The sequence below is a fragment of the Hemibagrus wyckioides genome, linkage group LG17 (genome assembly GCF_019097595.1).
Source record: "Hemibagrus wyckioides isolate EC202008001 linkage group LG17, SWU_Hwy_1.0, whole genome shotgun sequence".
Classification (NCBI taxonomy): Eukaryota; Metazoa; Chordata; class Actinopteri; order Siluriformes; family Bagridae; genus Hemibagrus; species Hemibagrus wyckioides.
Window position 1 is genome coordinate 22,555,824 of NC_080726.1, and position 22,381 is coordinate 22,578,204.

The window sequence follows — 22,381 nt, forward strand, 5'->3', positions numbered from 1 at the left end:
TCAGGATGTGCTGTTATTATAGGAGTATACTCAACTCCTGGGTGGTAATGGCACTCTGCTTTGCACCGCTTTGCATCACACCACCATTATTATTTTATATCCAAGGTGTATATAACAAACTGAAAAAAGAGAGACTGGTCAGAGATGATGTTACACATCCATCGATTTTCTGTAGCACTTATCCTACACAGGGTCAAGGGAAACCTGGAGTCTACTCCAGGGCAGCAGATACCCTGGATGAGGTGGCAACTCATCGCAGGGCAAAATCACACAAAAACACACTCTCACACACACACAAACACACACACCAGAAACAATTTAGAGATGCCAACCAGCCTACCATATATTGAGGAGGAAACCTAAAAGAAACCCCATAGAACAGGAAGAAATTCTATTCAACCCCATGAAAACAGGACAGAGACAGGATTCAAACCCCCAGCCCCAGAGGTTTGAGGCAGAAGCGCTCATAACTACTAAGCCTCCATGCCCCAATGACTATTTACAGTATAGCTGCTTTAATGTAACTGACTACAGGAACTCATTTTTCTCACTGACACTCTACGAAATGTGATGTACCTATAAATAGGCGAAAGTATGACTTCTTGATCATTAATAAATGAATTATTTGTCACTTTTGGCAAACTGCTGTAGTATAAGAGGAATAAAGTACTTGGAGATATGATGATATATATTAATGAAAATAATTATTTTTAATAAAAGCACAGTAAAATTCAGTATTAAAAAAGTTTTATTTGGAACTATGTAAATTTAACTCAACGCTGCAGACGTTATCGTGTACAGTGGAGAAAAAAAGGCGTTTTTATTTCAGTTAAAAGCGTCCATCGGTTCCACTGTAATGGAACGTGCAGATCCAGAACGCCAGAAGGAACCATCAGATGAGTTTTGACATTATGAACTGATTTCCGGTGCCGGCGTATTTAAACAGCTTACAGCCCTTTGTTCCCTGCAGTGTATCGTTCTCTCTGAGTGCATACTGAGCGTTTCCAGAATATTGTCTAGATAGATGAATTAAATCAAACACAGGGTTTACACATGAGCTACATCCACAGGATGTAAATACTTAAATTTAATACTATAGTTATATCCTAGTTCCCATCGGAGCTGACAGATTTGTTTACTTTCATACTACGTGAATCAATCAACATCATTCAATCAACATCATTCAATCTACTAGGTCTAAATTGTTTAAATTAACTTTATGTGAACTATACGAAATGTAATATATTTTATTAAACCTTCCTGTGTAAGTTCTGGTGCACTTTTACGCTCAATGTAGAATTAAATACCAAACATTTGATCTGAACTGCCGTGATGTGTATTTTTTTCTTTTGGAGCAGCATTGATTTTAGCTGTCGTAGGTCCAAGTGAATGACATTTTCAGGTGATGACTGTAGAGTTTGTTCTAGTATAACACCCTAGCAAGGTTTATTAAAGGCCGTTTTTGCTTTCGTCAGTCGAAAAAGGGCAGTTCACGGTGCTGTAATCTCCCACCGCGCTCTTTAAACACGCCGAGTTCACACCACAAAAATGCCAAATGATTAACCGTCGCTCATCCTTTTATTAGAGAATTAGGTAGCCTGTAATACATCACAGGCAGCCGATGCAGTCGCGCGATATATTCATAACTCACAATGATTTACAATTCACACAGGAGCCACTGTACAAACATTTCATATTTATCTACGTCCAGAATAAGGCGTTCGCCCAAAACGTAGCAAGAGTTTGTATTTAGGAAGAAAAATGTCATTGCGTTGATGGTTTATGACTGAAAGCTCTTTATTTGCTCAGCATGCTCTTTAAACAGTTTGTCATTGAATCGGGGATTTCAGATCCCACTATGACAGCAATGTGTTCTTTTTATTATTATTTTTTTCTTCCTTATAATGATTTTTGTCTTCAGAGATGCTGTTTCTTTTTCTTTCTTTCTTTTTTTCTTTCACAGCTCCTTTCATAATAGGCATTTAAAGCGCTAGTTAAGAGCATGCACTGAAATCCTGCAATGTGAATAGCAACCTAATGCAAGTGGGGTTCAAATTCTTCACCCCTTCCCTTCCTTCGGCATGGCAGCCCAAGAGGAATCGAGGGTTCTTCAGTGGCCCTGCCGCGCTCTGAGGTTCTTTGTGCGTTATAAATGTGTACATTGCATAAGAAACACACACACACACACAAAAAATGCACTTTAGCCCAGAACGTGTATGAATGCTAAATGGTCCATCATGTCATTGCATCCATTATCATTTGTTTCCCTCATGTTTATTGTTTATATGTTTAGGCTTTATACGTTTCCATCACCGAACACATTTGCACTCACCCCTCACACTCCCGCGACTGATTTACGGTGTGATTTGACTGAGAGAAGGCAAGTAGGAAATTGAAAAAATGGCGGCCGCAGATTGGAAACTCTGCGTTGATTATAAACTGCGAGGCGAAACCAAAAAAGGTGCACGTTTTTCTGTATTTTTTTTTCTTTTTTAAACCCGTGTGAAAAACGCAGCAGGTGTTCCTGACAGGTGTCTGATTGCGGCTCCCTGGTAGACATTAAAATAGCAAACAAATTGAGGCAGCGCTTGTGCGGGAGCTCGTGAATGGAATTGTGGCTCACAGATGCTGTTATATGATCGCAGAATGCAGCGCGTGAATAGCGCAGATGCTGTGCAGAGACCGATAGCAGCATGCGCTGCTCCGAGTCCGTCCCAGAAACCCTTGCGAGCCTCGAGCGTATTGTCTGAACGATTTTCCATAGAGGTGGAATAAGGTTAACGTCTCATTTAGTAGTAATTCTCATGCTCATTAGCGAGTGCTTTAGATCCAGCGTATTAATCCTGGAATAGATAAATAAACAGATTCCTGTAAAAATAAAGAATGAGTGTGTTTTTTATTATTATTGTTATTAAACTAAAGTCTCAGCAGTATCTGTGATGGTTGGCGTAGAATTCGGTTTATCAGGCCAGTGCAGGGTGATGGATAAGATCACAGACAGCACCGAGTGCAACTTCAGCATCCTGAGTGCCATTGACCCTGCTGAGAGGATGACATATCCTGTCAGCGCTCTTCATCCTGATGTCCTCATTATCCTCCTCTTCCTTCTCCTGTCCTGCTGATGTGCTTCCTGAGACAGGAAACTGAGCCTTCTGATTCTGAATGTGAGTGAGAAATGTGCCATCACTCTTTTCTTGAGCATGTAGCATTGCATTATGGACAGAAGAGGAAAGCACTTAAGGAACTCTACTTGATCTGATCACTTTAGGGGATTTGTACTTTACCTGAGACTAATTAAGCAATATCGCATGCATAAGTGTGAAGATTTACTGAATGGTGGCACAGCTGTGACAGGGGAAGTGCTGTAGCTAATTACGTCTATGCTAATATTCGATATTACTGCAAGTGCAGTGTTGCTTTAACCGAAAACAACGTTGTTGTGAATATAGCTTGTTTATGTGATTTGGGATGCCACCATTAGTCTCTTTCTTTCCGCCGTTTTTGTGAATGTCGTCATGAGCTGCAACTCCGACGTTATGTTCAAAAGTATTTATTAATCTAAAGACTAATGTACTAAACAAACCTTTCAGTCATCTGTAACCGCCTCGAGCTGTACATAAGGATGTGATTTGAGACACAGCGCTGGTTTATTTAGTCAGTAGTGAACACTGTGTCACATGATGCTATACTGCACCCACTATTTACATTTACGGACGCCTGAATTTCTTAGGATGTGCAAAAGATATACTCTAAGCGTCTACAGGAAATGTGTGACAACTATCTTGAGTGTGCATATGCATGGATTAAAGCAAGTATAATCCAGGCTTTGGAATATATATTTCTATATATACCAATCAGCCATAACATTATGACCACCTGCCTAGTATTGTGTCGGTCCCTCTTTTTGCTGCCCTGACCCATCGAAGCATGGACTCCACTAGATCCCTGAAGGTGTGCTGTGGTATCTGGCACCAAGATGTTAGCAGCAGATCCTTTAAGTCTTGTAAGTTGTGAGGTGGAGCCTCCATGGATGGGACTTGTTTGTCCGGCACATCCCACAGATGCTGGATTGGATTGAGATCTGGGGAATTTCGAAGCCAAGTCAACACCTCAAACTGGTTGTTGTGGTCATCAAACCATTCCTGAAGCATGTTTGCTTTGTGTCACGGTGCATTATCCTGCTGAAAGAGGACACAGCCATCAGGGAATACTGTTTCCATGAAAGGGTGTACATGGTCAATGCTTAGGTAGGTGGTACGTGTCAAAGTAACATCCACATGGATGGCAGGACTCAAGGTTTCCCAGCAGAACAGCTTGGTGCCAGATACACTTTACCCCTGACCCTAACCTTAACTTAAGTTGAGTTAAGATTAAGTTGCAAGGCCATGTTCCAACTTTTAAGACTTCTAAATTCACTTTGACTAGTATAATTATGATATTCATATTTTACTTCACATGCTTTGTTGTCGGAAAGAACACGAAACATGGATGACGCAGGGTTCATATCTATACATTTCTTTATTTTATTTTATTCTATTTCATTTTATTTTATTTTATTTTGACACCATATGACATACCTAGCTTGCTGTCAATAATGGAATTTTGGCAATTTTTTTAGTGTTTAAAGGGACATTATGCAAATAATAGATAATTCATAGGAACAAAGCGGCTAAGAATTAGTGAACAAAACCTGTGATTCAGGACAGAAAATGCCCTCTCTTCCTCCATGTTGAAAGATTAGGACTTCTCCCATCATCCCAAAATGATCTCAGTCTTATAATTACAACATGAGGTGGACATTCATGCGTGACTTCCTAGTGGGAAACTTGTATTTCTGATCATTCCTATAGCAAATGAAGGCAACGTTAGGATCATTAGTTTAAAAAACCTCAGAAACTGTAACTGATTATGTGACCCGATGCTTCAAGCAGCTCTGCTATGATATGCTTTATTCCACCTTTGAAATGTGAAGTGTGTGAAACAACCTCAGCAGCGCAGTATTCAAACCAAGCTGATAATCTTCTGAAGGTAACTGCTCACATTCTACTGAGATGTGTGTATGGTTTGGACGCTTGTATTATTTATTTATTTTTCTTAACATTTTTCTAGTAGGTGAAGTGATTTACAAGTGTCTCTTTAGGTTATTGAAGTCACGGTGATAACTACTCGAAGCTCCACTTGTGCTTCTGTTTATTTCTCACATGTTTAAAATCAGCTGAGAAAAAAAGCGATGAGAGTCGTCGGAGTGATGCTAATAATCATGTATACATTTTCATGTGGATTTAAATCTATAGAATTGTTGACGTCATGCTGTAAATAAAGAACCCAGTATTTTTTCCTCTTACATTGTAGTAAGATCTCCTCCCATTCTGCACAACACTCTATATGTCCCCACCCACTCTGCACAACACTCTATATATCTCCTCCCACTCTGCACAACACTCTATATATCTCCTCCCACTCTGCACAACACTCTATATATCTCCTCCCACTCTGCACAACACTCTATATATCTCCTCCCACTCTGCACAACACTCTATATGTCCCCACCCACTCTGCACAACACTCTATATATCTCCTCCCACTCTGCACAACACTCTATATATCTCCTCCCACTCTGCACAACACTCTATATATCTCCTCCCACTCTGCACAACACTCTATATATCTCCTCCCACTCTGCACAACACTCTATATACACTATATTGCCAAAAGTATTTGCTCACCTGCCTTGACTTGCATATGAACTTAAGTGACATCCCATTCCTAATCCATAGGGTTCAATATGACGTCGGTCCACCCTTTGCAGCTATAACAGCTTCAACTCTTCTGGGAAGGCTTTCCACAAGGTTTAGGAGTGTGTTTATGGGAATTTTTGACCATTCTTCCAGAAGCGCATTTGTGAGGTCACACACTGATGTTGGACGAGAAGGCCTGGCTCTCAGTCTCCGCTCTAATTCATCCCAAAGGTGTTCTATCGGGTTGAGGTCAGGACTCTGTGCAGGCCAGTCAAGTTCATCCACACCAGACTCTGTCATCCATGTCTTTATGGACCTTGCTTTGTGCACTGGTGTACAGTCATGTTGGAAGAGGAAGGGGCCAGCGCCAAACTGTTCCCACAAAGTTGGGAGCATGGAATTGTCCAAAATGTCTTGGTATGCTGAAGCATTCAGAGTTCCTTTCACTGGAACTAAGGGGCCAAGCCCAGCTCCTGAAAAACAACCCCACACCATAATCCCCCCTCCACCAAACTTTACACTTGGCACAATGCAGTCAGACAAGTACCGTTCTCCTGGCAACCGCCAAACCCAGACTCGTCCATCAGATTTCCAGATGGAGAAGCGCGATTCGTCACTCCAGAGAACGCGTCTCCACTGCTCTAGAGTCCAGTGGCGGCGTGCTTTACACCACTGCATCCGACGCTTTGCATTGCACTTGGTGATGTATGGCTTGGGTGCAGCTGCTCGGCCATGGAAACCCATTCCATGAAGCTCTCTGCGCACTGTTCTTGAGCTAATCTGAAGGCCACATGAAGTTTGGAGGTCTGTAGTGATTGACTCTGCAGAAAGTTGGCGACCTCTTCGCACTATGCGCCTCAGCATCCGCTGACCCCGCTCCGTCAGTTTACGTGGCCTACCACTTCGTGGCTGAGTTGCTGTCGTTCCCAAACCCTTCCACGTTCTTATAATACAGCTGACAGTTGACTGTGGAATATTTAGGAGCGAGGAAATTTCACGACTGGATTTGTTGCACAGGTGGCATCCTATCACAGTTCCACGCTGGAATTCACTGAGCTCCTGAGAGCAACCCATTCTTTCACAAATGTTTGTAAAAACAGTCTGCATGCCTAGGTGCTTGATTTTATACACCTGTGGCCATGGAAGTGATTGGAACACCTGATTCTGATTATTTGGATGGGTGAGCGAATACTTTTGGCAATATAGTGTATCTCCTCCCATTCTGCACAACACTCTATATATCTCCTCCCACTCTGCACAACACTCTATATATCTCCTCCCATTCTGCACAACACTCTATATATCTCCTCCCACTCTGCACAACACTCTATATATCTCCTCCCACTCTGCACAACACTCTATACGTCTCCGCCCACTCTGCACAACACTCTATACGTCTCCTCCCACTCTGCACAACACTCTATACGTCTCCTCCCACTCTGCACAACACTATACGTCTCCTCCCACTCTGCACAACACTCTATATGTCTCCGCCCACTCTGCACAACACTCTATATATCTCCTCCCACTCTGCACAACACTCTATACGTCTCCTCCCACTCTGCACAACACTCTATATGTCTCCTCCCACTCTGCACAACACTCTATATGTCTCCGCCCACTCTGCAGCACACTCTATATGTCTCCTCCCACTCTGCACAACACTCTATATATCTCCTCCCACTCTGCACAACACTCTATACATCTCCTCCCACTCTGCACAACACTCTATATGTCTCTGCCCACTCTGCACAACACTCTATATGTCTCCGCCCACTCTGCAGCACACTCTATATGTCTCCTCCCCCTCTGCACAACACTCTATATGTCTCCTCCCCCTCTGCACAACACTCTATATGTCTCTGCCCACTCTGCATCACACTCTATATGTCCCCTCCCACTCTACCAAGATGTGTGTATGGTTTGGACACTTGAATTATTATTTTTTTTTCTTAACATTTTTCTAGTATGTGAAGTGATTTACAAGTGTCTCTTTAGGTTATAGAAGGCAACACTGTGATAACTACTCGAAGCTCCACTTGTGCTTCTGTTTGTTTCTCACATGTTTAAAATCAGCTGAGAATAAAAGCAATGAGAGTCCTCGGAGTGATGCTAATAATCATGTATACATTTTCGTGTGGATTTAAACCTATAGAATTGTTGACGTCATGCTGTAAATAGAGAGAGATTTCCACTTGGCATCCACTGTATACATCTGAGTGCAAACAGTGCAGTGAATTTTCATGTAAAATATATAATGTTAGTGAGTGAGATACTGTGCAGGTTTATTCAGGGTGTTCCAGTTCCTATGTGCGAATGTGTGGCTTTGAATCACAGACTTTGAATTCAGACTTCCTGTTCAGTGTTCCCAGCATAGAATGAATGAATGAATTAAGTAAGAAAACCTCTAACCTATAACCAATTTCTCTCCCTAACCGTAACTATTTGCACCTTTTTCATACAAACTTTTTTCCATCCTAGTTCCTTTCCAAGACACACTCCTCGCGACACTGCTTTTTTTTCCCTGTATGCGTAGACACTCACGATTGGCTAACTTCGCTCTTAAACTAAAAGGCAGCGAGGACTAACTCATCCTTCCCGCCCGAATGACAGCATTGTCAATCACCGCTGTGAAATAATCCTCCGTCTGCGTAGGATTCATCCCCTCCTGTGAAGAGTAGATAACAGCGCACCTCCATCCACCTGAATGGCATCAAACGCTAAATCTGTCTATCGCAGCCACGTCAGGAGACTGACAGCGGTCTAATCACCATCCCGCTGCCGTGTCACAACGAGCGCCAGCTTTATTGACCGAGGCGTGTACGGTGTCGAGGCTGAGTATGTAGGGGTTACGGGTTTTTTTCTAGGGAAGGAGTCATTAGCTGCTAGTTCAAGCATGAACCATGGTAATGACCCTCTCTAATGAAGGAATGTCACCTGCAGCATCGAAAAAAATGCTTTGGTGAGGTGTGCTGGGCAGAAGGATGCCGATTTTCGAGGAGGCACACTGTGAGCCTCTGCCTCGGATTGAACCTCGCATTGACGCAATCCAAACATTCAGTATTTAGGCAGTATTTTGCTCTTACTGCATACAGATGTGTAGCATGTGGAATTTCACCAGTGCTTTGTTTGTTCTGTCTGTAAATGTTGTTGAATTGCTGTGTAGATATTATGCTGAGAGACTACAGAAATTTAGCAGGAATAATGTTTAAGTCTATTTTGCAGATCATTTTTCCAATATGTTAGATAAATTACAATTTAACATCTTTTTTCTCTTACAGTGTAGTAACATAAAACATAACAAAAAAAAATTTTTTCCACTCATAAACACTTCATTATTTGAAAATTAGTAACTGTGATCAAAGCTGTAAGCTCCACCCACTCTTCACAACACACTATATGTCCCCACCCACTCTTCACAACACTCTGTATGTCCCCACCCACTCTGCACAACACTCTACATGTCCCCACCCACTCTGCACAACACTCTACATGTCCCCACCCACTCTGCACAACACTCTATATGTCTCCACCCACTCTGCACAACACTCTATATGTCTCCACCCACTCTGCACAACACTCTATATGTCTCCACCCACTCTGCACAACACTCTATGTGTCTCCGCTCACTTTGCAGCATACTCTGTATGTCTCTGTTTACTATGCACAACACTCTATATGTCTCCTCCCACTCTGTACAGCACTCTATGAGTCTCCGCCTATTCTGCACAACACCCTGTATGTCTCTGCTCACTCTAAATGACATTATGTATATCTCCATCCTTTTTGCACAACACTCTATATGTTTCTACCTACTCTCTGCAACACTCAATATGTCTCCACCCACTCTGCATGATATTATGTATGTCTCCACCCACTCTGCACAACACCCTGTATGTCTCCGCCCACTTTGGAAAAACACTATATGTCTCTGCCAACTCTGCAAAACATGTTAAATGTCTCCACCCACTCTGCACAACACTTTATATGTCTCCACCCACTCTGCACAACTCTCCATATGTCTCCACCCACTCTGTACAAAACTCAATATGTCTCCACCCACTCTGCATGACATTATGTATGTCTCCTCCCACTCTGCAAGACACTCTATGTTTCTCCGCCCACTCTAAAAAAACACTATATGTCTCCGCCCACTCTGCACAACATTTATGTCTCTGTTCACTCATCACACTCTATATGTCTCCTCTCACTTTGCACAGCACTTGATATGTCCCTGCCCACTCACTGTCTAGTGCTTGTTCATAAACATCTAAAATTTGGTGTTACGTTTAATAAACGAATCTAAAATTCTGTGTAAGGTTATCCAACTTGCAGCGATAAAATAATTTGTTGTTTTATACTGATTGTCCAGTACGTTGATTTCGGCTGTGAAATAATAAAATCGGGTTGACTCTGAAATGCAATGATGAGTTAAATTCAAGTTATTATGATGTGTCTTGAACTTACAGTATCATGTTTTCCATGTGTGCCATTTTACTTTGGCAAAAAAATAAAATCCATGTTTTAACATGTGTCGTATCTTTTATCCCTGTGCTTCCCCAGGAGCTACCCAGATAATAACAGGTATTTATTTACTTCTCTACGTTTGTACAGTGCATTGTAAGCTAGTTGCATGTCCTCCAACCAAGAGCATTAAATTTCATCCACATGCCTGCTGTTTCTGACATGAATGACATGAATGCTACGGCAAAGCAAAATGCATTTCAGCTCTATTCAGTAACCTTCCCTTTCATAGGTGTTTTTAAGTGTCACAGGTTAAAAGGTTTAAGAACAAGTTTTCTTGAAGGCCACTGGGGGAAAGTAGCTCAGAATTTCGCAGGGAGCTGAGAAATACAAATACAAAATAGCCAAGGCCAACGAAAGCGAAAACAAAGAAATTTTGTTGTATGAGTCGACCCGGCAACCCTGCTGGAAAATGCATTTCTTCTGGAGATAAATAGAAACATTCACTTTAACATTCGCGTCGCCGGACACATAATAATTCAGGCGTAGATATAAAATCTATGTAGAGCATTTCCTTCACAATATTCATGGCGTCAGTGCGAAAGATTACAGCCTCCTCCCACACATGCCCCGAGTGCTCTCTGTGCCTCACTACCAGTTCAGTTCAAAGAAAAAATCAGCAGGAGTATAAGAGTGTTCACGGGGCACACATGAATAGGTCAATTTCAGTAGCATTTCAAATTAATTTTGGGCAGCGCAGCAACAAATAGAAAAGAATGAAAATCATTTACAATCCTGATCACTTCTGTGGCTGTGGCTGTCAATAGAAAGATCAAGACCTGGTCTTTATAAAACACATTCCAGAGCTGAATGGATTGACGTCTTAGCATGTCTTAGATGATTTTTTTTTTTACCTTTGATTGAAAATTTGAAGGACAAACTCACCTTCTTTGTGTTCCTTCATAGAGGAAAATATTCCCACAATATTCCGCTGATAGCTGCAGCATTCTCTTCCCTTTCTCATAGTAATGATCACACGACCTCACTAATGCTCTCGGGGCTGAAAGAACACAAATCCCCACAGACATGGTCCAGAATCAAGTGGAAAGCCTAGATCTATCTATCTATCTATCTATCTATCTATCTATCTATCTATCTATCTATCTATCTATCTGTCTGTCTGTCTGTCTGTCTGTCTGTCTGTCTATCCATCCATCCATCCATCCATCCATCCATCCATCCATCTATCTATCTATCTATCTATCTATCTATCTATCTATCTATCTATCTATCTATCTATCTATCTATCTATCTGTCTGACTGTCAGTTCATCTATCTATCTATCTATCTATCTATCTATCTATCTATCTATCTATCTATCTATCTATCTATCTATCTATCTATCTGTCTGACTGTCAGTTCATCTATCTATCTATCTATCTATCTATCTATCTATCTATCTATCTATCTATCTATCTATCTATCTATCTATCTATCTATCTATCTATCTGTCTGTCTGTCTGTCTGTCTGACTGTCAGTTCATCTATCTATCTATCTATCTATCTATCTATCTATCTATCTATCTATCTATCTATCTATCTATCTATCTAACTATCTATCTATCTATCTATCTATCTATCTATCTATCTATCTATCTATCTATCTATCTATCTATCTATCTATCTATCTGTCTGTCTGACTGTCAGTTCATCTATCTATCTATCTATCTATCTATCTATCTATCTATCTGTCTGTCTGTCTGTCTGTCTGTCTGTCTGTCTGTCTGTCTGTCTATCTATCTATCTATCTATCTATCTATCTGTTTGTCTATCTATCTATCTATCTATCTATCTATCTATCTATCTATCTATCTATCTATCTATCTATCTATCTATCTATCTATCTATCTATCTATCTATCTGTCTGACTGTCAGTTCATCTATCTATCTATCTATCTATCTATCTATCTATCTATCTATCTATCTATCTATCTATCTATCTATCTATCTATCTATCTGTCTGTCTGTCAGTTCATCTATCTATCTATCTATCTATCTATCTATCTATCTATCTATCTATCTATCTATCTATCTATCTATCTATCTATCTATCTATCTATGTTTGTCTCTCTCTCGACACTCTATCTATCTATCTATCTATCTATCTATCTATCTATCTATCTATCTATCTATCTATCTATCTATCTATCTATCTATCTATCTATCTATGTCAGTCATTCAACACAAGGTTTCAACTCGTAGTACAGAGCTGTACTGTATAAGAGCAATGGTTTATAATCCAGCGTCACCCACACAGAGGATAGGTTGCTTCTGGGCCTGGTTCCTCTTAAGGTTTCATCCTCATATCGTCTCAGACAGTTTTGCTTGTTCTTGTCGCCTCTAGCTCACTCATTTGGGATCTAAATCCACATCTGTACTCTTAGCTGCCAATAGCTGTTGTTACACTTGGCTCGAGACTGCACCCAGGACCCACTGCGGGCTTGTTTGGGGGAGCGTCTCATAATCCCAGCTTGGCTTTCGCATTGAAAAATCCCTGGGAAAGACCCGTGAATCAGTTACGCAACTCCATACGTCACTTTTGTGCATCCTGGTTTGCAAAATGATAGGGTGTTTGTTTTTATCCATTTATTAAGCCAAAATTGCCCGACTTTTAAAGGTTTGTATAAACTGTTGTGAGCATTAAAGCATCTCAGAACACACGGCACACGCCGGAGAATGGGATACAGCAGCAGATGCTTTTCTGCTTGCCACGGTTGTAATGAGTGGTTATATGAGTTACGCTTACATCTACAGCTTACACCCACAGATCTGTCTCTCACTCAATATTTTTATTGTTTTTCGCACCATCCTGTGCAAAGACTAGAGACTGCTGTGTCTAAAAAAAATCCCAGGAGATCAGCTTTCTCTGAAATTCTCAAACCAGCCCTTCTGATACCACCATCCATGCCACGATCAAAGTCACACACTTTTTCTTCAGTCTGATGTTTGATGTCAACATTAACTGAAGCTCTTGACCTGTATCTGCATGATTTCATGCGCTGCGCTGCTGCCACACGAGCAGCTGATTAGATAACTGCATAAACGTGCAGGTTACTAATAAAGTGGAGGGTGAGCGTATATCTTCGTGTAACAGATAAAGAAAAGGCCCACATCAAATATTAAAGACACATCTCTTTTTTAGAATAGGAACTGAATCCCTACATTACTGAGCAAGAAAAAACTATTAGGTGTCAAGCATTTTTCACGTTCTCTTACGCAAATGAATTTATTCTTTTTCCTGAGAGAGTGTCGGACAAGCCAGGAACGTTTTAATCAAAGCTTTTCAAAGCATGAAGTGTTGACAGCACAGCTGATTTGCATCCTGACCACACATTTCAATTATACTTATACATTCGCACGCAGACTGTATTTAATATACAATGTTATGCCCACAGTATTAACCATACAATTAACATGTCCACTGATCTTGATTGTTTCAGATCAAGTGCGGTTTTTGTTCTCGGGTATGAAGGTTTCCAAGCTGCGGTTAGTAGCGAGATGGAAACAGAACAGCAGGCTCTCCTTTGAGGATTGATGAAGGGGTTGGTGTGCCACTCCTCCTCCCCCTTTCCTTCCTCAAGCACACATAGCACTACAGCACTCCTCTGACCCTTACCTGATTCTCCTGCTCGTTCATCCATCCGAAGATAAATCCAGGCCACTGCCTTCTTTTTCAGCAGGACCTGCTAGTCACACTGCACTGAGTTGGTGCTTGACAGTCGAGCCTATTAAAAAAAAGAAAGAAATGTTGCAGCAGGGGCCTTGCTGTGAACCGACAAGACAATGCATGTTCCCGAAAGAGCTCTTCTTGTCTTGAGCAGGACTTATTAATCAACACGATGTGTCTACTACAGTACATACTTTACTCAGTCCAGATAGTAACCTGCTACAGTTATACGCTATATGGCCGAAAGTATGTGGACACCTCGTCATCCTGCCTGTATGAGGCACACAGTTGTATAGGATGTCTTTGTGTGTTATTACAATTTCCCTTCACTGGAACTAAGAGGCCCAAATCTGTTCCAGCATGACAATGCCCCTGTACACAAAGTAAGCTTAAGGTTTGTCAAGGTTGGAGTGGATGAACTTGAGTGTACTGCACATTCCTTCTTCATACCGTGCTGCTTGTGGCATTACAGTGAATCCCGATAAAAGGATTAAAGGCTGAATAACCACTTGAACTCTCAGAACCTCTCCAAAGGTCTAAACAATACGTGTATTTGTGCCACTGTAGTGTCTCTAAGATGCCAAGTCATTACTATTATAGGCAAGTCAAGATCAACACTTGCCAAAGGAGTCAAGAGTCAAGATCAGGTATGGCAGCAGGGCAAGACCAAGATGAGATCAACAGCACACATAATTGGATGGTTGAATGGATGGATGAATCAATTGATGGATGGATGGATGGATTAATGCATGGATGGATGGATGAATCGATTAATGGATGGATGAATCAATGGATAATGGATGGATGAATCAATTAATGGATGGAGGGATGGATGGATGAATCAACTAATGGATGAATCGACTTATGGATGGATGGATGAATCGATTAATGGATGGATGAATCAATTGATGGATGGATGAATCGATTAATGGATGGAGGGATGAATGGATGGATGAATCAACTAATGGATGGATGGATGAATCGATTAATGGATGGAGGGATGGATGAATGAATGAATCAGTTGATGGATGGATGAAAGAATGAATGAGCTATTGGTAGTGACAAATAGTAGCACTTTGGTTGGACTGTTGATTGGAAGATTGTGAGTTCAAATCCCTCTGCTGGGCCCTTAACCCCCATTCGCAGTCTCCACAGTGGACTATCTGGTCCGAATATTTGATATAGCCCAGGTTTTATGCCGGATTCCCTTTCTGACTGAACCTTCCTATGTTTATCAGGCATTGGGACTGGCACTGAGAGTTAACCCCTCAGTGGCTGGGTTGATTCTCTGCTCAGGAATCGAACTGTGAGGTGAGAATACAGAATCCTGTGTGTTAGTGTAAGTCAGTCTGGGTAAGGGCACCTGCTAAATGCCTTAAATGTAAATTAACTACTCTAGTCACTTGAAATTTCTAGGTGCTGCATGCAGAGAGAGAGACATTTACATTCGGTACTGTAATGGTACTGTAATCACCTTGCAATGGGAACACCTACTTGCTGATGGAAGTGATGTTATGATCTCCAGCAGTGGTGTTGAAAAAATATTTTGAGTCTTCGTAGGCAGAGATCAAGACGTGCAAGTAAAATTCCACCCATGTTTATGACAAGAGGAGGACCATTGAAGTATCTCAAGACCAAGCCTGGAGTACCACAACACTGCTGAATAATATGCTTTAATATTAATAGCTAAATAATAATACACATCACACGCGGTAGTGGATTGCTCTCTGCAGAAATGGCTCTTAAATGCTGAGGATTATCCGAATCCTAAAACACATCTGTCTTTATTTATCTGAATATCATAGCTCGGTCGTCTTGAGAACAAACGCCTTTGGTGGATTCAATAATCTGCCATTTTTAGAGGAAAACAGAGAAATAGAGAATTAAAGCCTTTTATTGGATTTGTTCTCGAGAATATTCTTTTTTCTCCCCCCAGCGGACAGCGGGCCGAAACCTTTTCCTCAGCCACTGACAGCCTTTCTAGCCAAGCCTGGAGGTTTCGTTTATTTATTTATGTTTTCTTTTTCTTTTTTCCCCCCCTCCGCAGTGCCAATGTGGCAGTGTGAAACCCAGAGTCACGGATGTTTAACCTCAGGCACGGTCTCAGTTTGTGGCAGCGCAGCATATCTCTTGTGTCTGTGACACCCTGCGCTCGCTGTGCTCGCTAATGCCCATTCATAAAGAAAAGCAATATTATTTCCCACATTCCCACATGTGCAGGACATTATAGCGTTGTTTACTTGCTTTATTTCCAGAGGTGGAGCGTTACGCCGCGTCTAGGCCAGGTCATTTGCGAATCATGTTCCTGAGCCGGAGCTGTTTTCTCGTTTATTTCTTTACTTATTTACGCAGCTGTCAAAGAGAGGGAAACTCGAGACGCTTTTTGTAGTGTTTTCTAAATATCAAAAGGGTTTCCGAGGTGGCTGATTGCTCGATCATGCAAATTTGCATCGCTTGTTTACTTTCCGGCTATCGTTAAAGGTTGCCTTTCGTATTGTGTGGGAGTTTGAGGTATTTAAAAGCGTTCACTGGTCTTTCTTTGCTGTTGGGATGGAAATCTAAACCGAGGTGATGTGTTTTATTCTAAAAAGGAAAGGAAAATTCAGTCTCGAGCATGAGCAGGAGCCGGAATGATCGAGTGTGTTGCTGATTCTAATTAGCAACAGTTGTAAAAGGTTAGACTTAGTGTGTGGGAGAAGGTGGGTGGTTATGTTTATGCTGGTGTGTGTGTGTGTGTGTGTAGGCTTACATGGCAAGCAGATATTATGCCATCAAGAGCTTAGTGTTGATTGCCAGCTTCCATCACCATGTGTTTAGATGGAGAGGTCCGATAAAGTTCTGCCTTGAGCGGCAATTACCAGTTCTCTCTTCTCCCCGCTGTGATCTGCAGGCTTGTAGCGCAGCTGCTTCACACTCACCAGTTAAACACACAGCCGTGTAAAATCAATACGTCCACAGCACTGAGTTTTTAACATTCCCTGTGCAATTTCTAGCGTTTCCATCTATGAAAATCCAACAATGTTTGCCATGCTGGTTTTACAGTGTGTGTGTGTGTGTGAGTTTTAATATCTTACTTAGACAACATCATTTTTATCCCTTTACCATGTAATTGGTGTAGTAACTTCATCATGTCCTTTGTTTTGATTTATTTTACTTTACATAGTGTGGGTTTGTTTAAAGACAGAACATTCTAGATATTGCAAGCTTTCAATTTCTTTTGTGTAATTATTATCAGTATGTGTGTATGTGGAGTAAATCGCACTCTTTCGAACATGTCCATTGGTTCGTCTTTTAGATTGTTACAAACCTACAGAAAATTAGACTAACCCTATTTATTATTAGACTAACCCTAGTGTAAATAATTATTAATGTTACAATGAGGATGTAAGGGAGAGTCAGGAACCCGGTGGCGTAGAATCCATTCAGAGAGTTTGATATACAAAGCCAGTGCAAACGATCCAAAACGCAAAGCATCGATGGTAAGAGTTATTTACAGCGAGAGTGACCAGGAAGTGCTTAGTATTCTGGCGAAGGTTCCCTCTGGTGGTGTGGAGCTGGGAGGGCTGTGGAGGAGGTCGTTACAGATGAGTTAGTTCTGTCCATTAGCAAATTTGTTTCCATTTTATGTACAGTGAGTTATTTGTCCTGCTACGCTGTCCTCCTATTGGTTGCTTTTACCAAAAGATCGTGATCTTGATCTTGATGAGCTGCTAAGTGATGTTCTGACTGGTAATCAGTGTCTACTTTAATCCATAAGAGGGACCCTCCTGCAATTTTAATTCCTGCTTTTGGCGGGAAAAAGCAGTTGCTAGCACACGAACGCTCTGATGTCATTGATATCATATTGCATTATATGTGATGGAGCTCTGTTAAACTTTGCTGTGAATATTTACATCCAGAGCACCTCATAACCAGAACATTCTCCAACTGACTGCTTTATTACAAACTTTTTTAAAGACTCTACACTTAGCAAAGATCTTCCTTGAGGTTCTATATAGAACCCCTGAGGCTCCATATTTGGTTAATAAAATCTTTTCCCATAAGAAATGGTTCGAACCCTTAGAGAGCAAAATTACATGTATAAATACTCTGAACTCTTTTTTTAGACATTTTTTGATTGTAGTTTTTTGAGAATGAAATGATAGCTATTCTGTTACAAGTAGATAATAATAGGAATTCTGTTTAATTAAGGTATTGTCCCATTTTCTGCACTAACACAGCCTCACTCATGCATGCCACATTTAATATTTGTTCTCATTGTAATCCAAGGCGTGATTTTAGTAAAGTATTAACAAAGTCTAGGAAGTTTAATACTTTTTACCAGAGGGTCCATGTGTTCAGCACTGAATTTCTTTGTTACGTCGCACTCCACAGTGGTGTTTAATGACTCATATAAAAGTAGACACTCAGCGCTTATATAAGTATTTATAGTATACTATAATACTATACTATAATACTATACTAAATACTTATATATATATATATATATATATATATAAGTATTTATGTTTTTAGCTAGCTTGCTAGAGGCAATTTATTTGAAAAAGGTAATTGTTTGTACACTATATTGCCAAAAGTTTTGGGACACCCCTCCAAATCATTGAATTCAGGTGTTGTTTTTCAGGGGTTGGGCTCGGCCCCTTAGTTCCAGTGAAAGGTACTGTACTCTTAATGCTTCAGCTTCATACCAAGACATTTTTATGCTCCCTAGTTTGTGGGAACAGTTTGGGGATGACCCCTTCCTGTTCCAACATTACTGCAAACCAGTGCACAAAGCAAGGTCCATAAAGACATGGATGAGTGAGTTTGGTGTGGAGGGACTTGACTGGCCTGCACAGAGTCCTGACCTCAACCCGATAGAACACCTTTGGGATGAATTAGAGTGGAGGCTGACAGTCTCGTCCAACATCAGTGCCTGACCTCACAAATGCACTTCTAGAGGAATGGTCAAACATTCCCATAATCACACTCCTAAACCTTGTGGAAAGCCTTCCCAGAAGAGTTGAAGCTGTTGCAAAGGGCAGGACAACTCCATATTGCATGCATGTGCATGTAAAGGCAGACGTCCCAAAACTTTTGGCAATATAGTGTTTCAAATAGTGTTCTGCGCTCTGTGATGCCCTAAGTGCTTATTCATAAACATCTTAAATTTGTTTGTGTTATCTTCAACCACTAAACACATTCAGAGGTAAAGACATCTCACACGGAAAGCCAAAGAGTCCTGACTCATTTTATATCAGACTCACGTCAATTATTATAATTATAATAATAGTTTTTTGTTTATACTGACTGAAAATGTTCGATAAGTCGAGCTTGTGTACTGGTAAAAAGTGTTAACAATTCAGGAACGCTAAAACGCTGAATGTTGTATGAAAATGTCTTGATTGTGTTCTCTTCCTCTGCCTGTGCAGCACAGGGTCAGAACCTGGTGACGGCGAACGTGTCGGTGATCGAGGGTGAAACTGCTACCATCAGCTGCCGGGTGAAAAACAACGACGACTCGGTCATCCAGCTCCTCAACCCTAACAGACAGACCATTTACTTCCGAGACGTCAGACGTAAGAACGGCTTCCTGCTTTCGTTCATGTCAGAGAGCTCTGCTGTAGATGTAGACACGTGTATTTTCTTTCCGTTAAAGCTCTATTTCCAGTCTCTGGAGCAGGTCCTGCTCACAGCCTTGAACAATTCATCCTCTGCTTTCTCTTTAAGCCGACCCTGGTTCGAACATTTCTTATTATTGCCAAGTGCAGCAAGGCATAGCGTTGTTGACAAGGTCCTTCTAACAACTGACTGACAGTGTGTAATTGTGTTGGCCTGATTAGAGCTCTCTGAACGGACCATTTATATTCCAGCCTTGAGATTGTTTAGCTCTTCATTGATGTACTGCATGCAAAGCATATAATCATGGCTTCTCTGCTTAATAAGGGCCTTGATGAGCTGCTAAGTGACGGTCTGACTGGTAATCAGTGTCTACTTTAGTCCATAAGAGGGAACCTCCTGCAATTGTAATTCCTGCTGTTGGGAAAATGTTTTTTTTTTTTTTTTTTGAGTTGAATTAAACAGCGTTTGTTTCAAAAGCTCTATACGAGCTCAGGCTCTTATTCATATCATGTTGAATTATGATGAAGTGGATCAAGAAAAGTTCAAGAAGGGCAGGAATACCTACAGTACACAAGGCACTCTTACATTAGTAATGCTTTCCGAGGTTTCTGAGGAACCAACTTATAAAATTATGATTGGTCCCTGCTGTACGTTATGACAGAAAATGTCACATTAAGAGAAAGTAATGAAATCTTTAACTTGCTATGTTACATAACTCCAATATTATATTTTATTTAGAATCACTTTCACATGGGATGTTCAGTTTGAATCAGAGTTTAGTTGATGATGCTACACTATATAGCCAAAAGTTTTGGGATACCCCTCCAGATCACTCGGGTATTGTTTCAAAGGGCGGGCCAACTCCATATTAAACCCTGCGGATTAAGAAAGGGATGTCATTATGCCTTGGCAATATAGTGTATCATTCATTTATAAAACACATCTGTAGCATGAGTGACATGTGAACGTCAAAACAGCACCAAAATCTGTTGTCACCACATGTTTTGTTTGAAACCAAACCAGGCTGTTAGTTATGATCTATTGAAAGCATGACATTTTAAATAGTTTCTAGGGTTTTTAATAGATTATAATTAAAACATTTGAAAAATATTATTTTTATTTTTCGGATAGCAATATTATCTTGCAGTTTTTTAAAAGTATGCTTCATTCAGAGGCAAATCATTTTTAGCCCTGTGTGACCTGAATTTTTGGTTTATTATTAATATGACTTACCCATCTATTTTATTTTATTTTATTTTATTTTATTTTATTTTATTTTATTTTATTTTATTTTATTTTATTTTATTTTATTTTATTTTTTTTTAAATTCTGTTTTATTTATTTATTTATTTATTTAATTATTATTATTTTTTTAATCATTCATTCATTCAATTTACTTGTTTATTTGATTGATTTTTATTTTATTATTTTATTTATGATTAAAAGTATGCTTCATTCAGAGAAAATTCATTTTTCAGCCCAGTGTGGCCTGAATTTTTGGTTTATTACTAATATGACTTACCCATCTATTTTATTTTATTTTATTTTATTTTATTTTATTTTATTTTATTTCATTTCATTTTATTTCATTTTATTTATTTATTCAGTTTATTATATTTATTTTGTTTGGTTTATTACTAATATGACCCACCCATTTATTTATTTATTATTGATTTTATTATTTTATTTAAGATTTCTTTGCAGAGCATGTCCATTCACATTATGATTAAACACGCCATTTTTCTCTAAATTCTCAATCACCATATGCCATACAATTTCCATTTCTTTTATTTTTCCATGGTATCTTTCACCGAAGAGTAAAAAAAAGAGTACTCCTTGTTCTCTGACACAGTTTTCTTAAAGCTGAGCAGAGCGTGAGCTGCAGATTTTTAGATCATCCTCTTCAGCTTCCTGCAGCTTCCCTTTACACATGAAAGCAGAAAAAAACAGAACAGACCGTTAAAAAGGTCATGCTGCGTTGCTTTTTTTTCGTCTATCTCCAATTAACGTGTTTTAGTGATAGATCATTTTCTTACTAGGTCTAGATTTAGTGGCATTTATAGTTGACAAGAACTCATTACAGCTCGTACAGAAAGATGTACAGTGAGGAGGAAGTGAGAGCGAGTGTTTAGAATGCTTTTCATTATGACCACCTGCCTAATATTGTGTCATCCTCCTTTTACTGCCAAAACAGCCCTGATCCATCGGACTGGACTCCACTAGATCCCTGAAGGTGTGCTGTGGTACCTGGCACCAAGATGTTAGCAGCAGATCCTTTAAGGTGCCTCCATGGGATATTTAAAAGATACTCTTGATAGATACTGACCACTGCAGACCGGGAACACCCCACAAGAGCTATAAGAGTTTTGGAGATGCTCTGATCCAGTGGTCTAGCCATCACAATTCGGCTCTTCGTCAAACTCACTCAAATCCTTACGCTTGTCCATTTTTCCTGCTTCTAACACATCAACTTTGAGGACAAAATGTTCACTTGCTGCCTAATATATCCCACCCACTAACAGATGATCATCAGTCTTATTCATGTCACCGGGCACTGCTCATGGATGTTATGGCTGATTGGTGTATACTGTATATGGACCGACTTTAATAGACATCCTGTGTTTGTTTAAAGCTTAAAGTGATTGTGAAAAAAAAAAATTCAGACATGACAAATTAAGTAGATTTGCACTTTGTTTGCGAAGCTGTTATTGCCAATTATGGTTTTAAGACATCTGCGGTAAAATGTAATTAGTTTTTTGCAGCATCACTCCTGATTCGTTCCTTTTGGCAAATCGACAGGTTAGAGGATCCCTTTTGATGAATTCTCAATTTCCGAATCCTCCATAAATGT

The 22,381-nt window shown here is 40.2% G+C and overlaps 1 protein-coding gene across 3 annotated transcripts in view; it reads left to right on the forward strand.

The window, feature by feature from the left end:
• The window catches only part of cadm1b (cell adhesion molecule 1b), a 198,243-nt gene that overhangs the window by 114,565 nt on the left and 61,297 nt on the right, over positions 1–22,381 (forward strand). For 2 of the 3 annotated variants that reach the window (XM_058413796.1, XM_058413799.1), the window contains exons 2-3: positions 10,302–10,322; positions 19,341–19,487. In XM_058413796.1, the coding sequence (XP_058269779.1) occupies positions 10,302–10,322; positions 19,341–19,487 (168 nt within the window). The remainder of the gene's footprint in view (positions 1–10,301; positions 10,323–19,340; positions 19,488–22,381) is intronic. The other variant, XM_058413798.1, reaches the window with a different exon arrangement.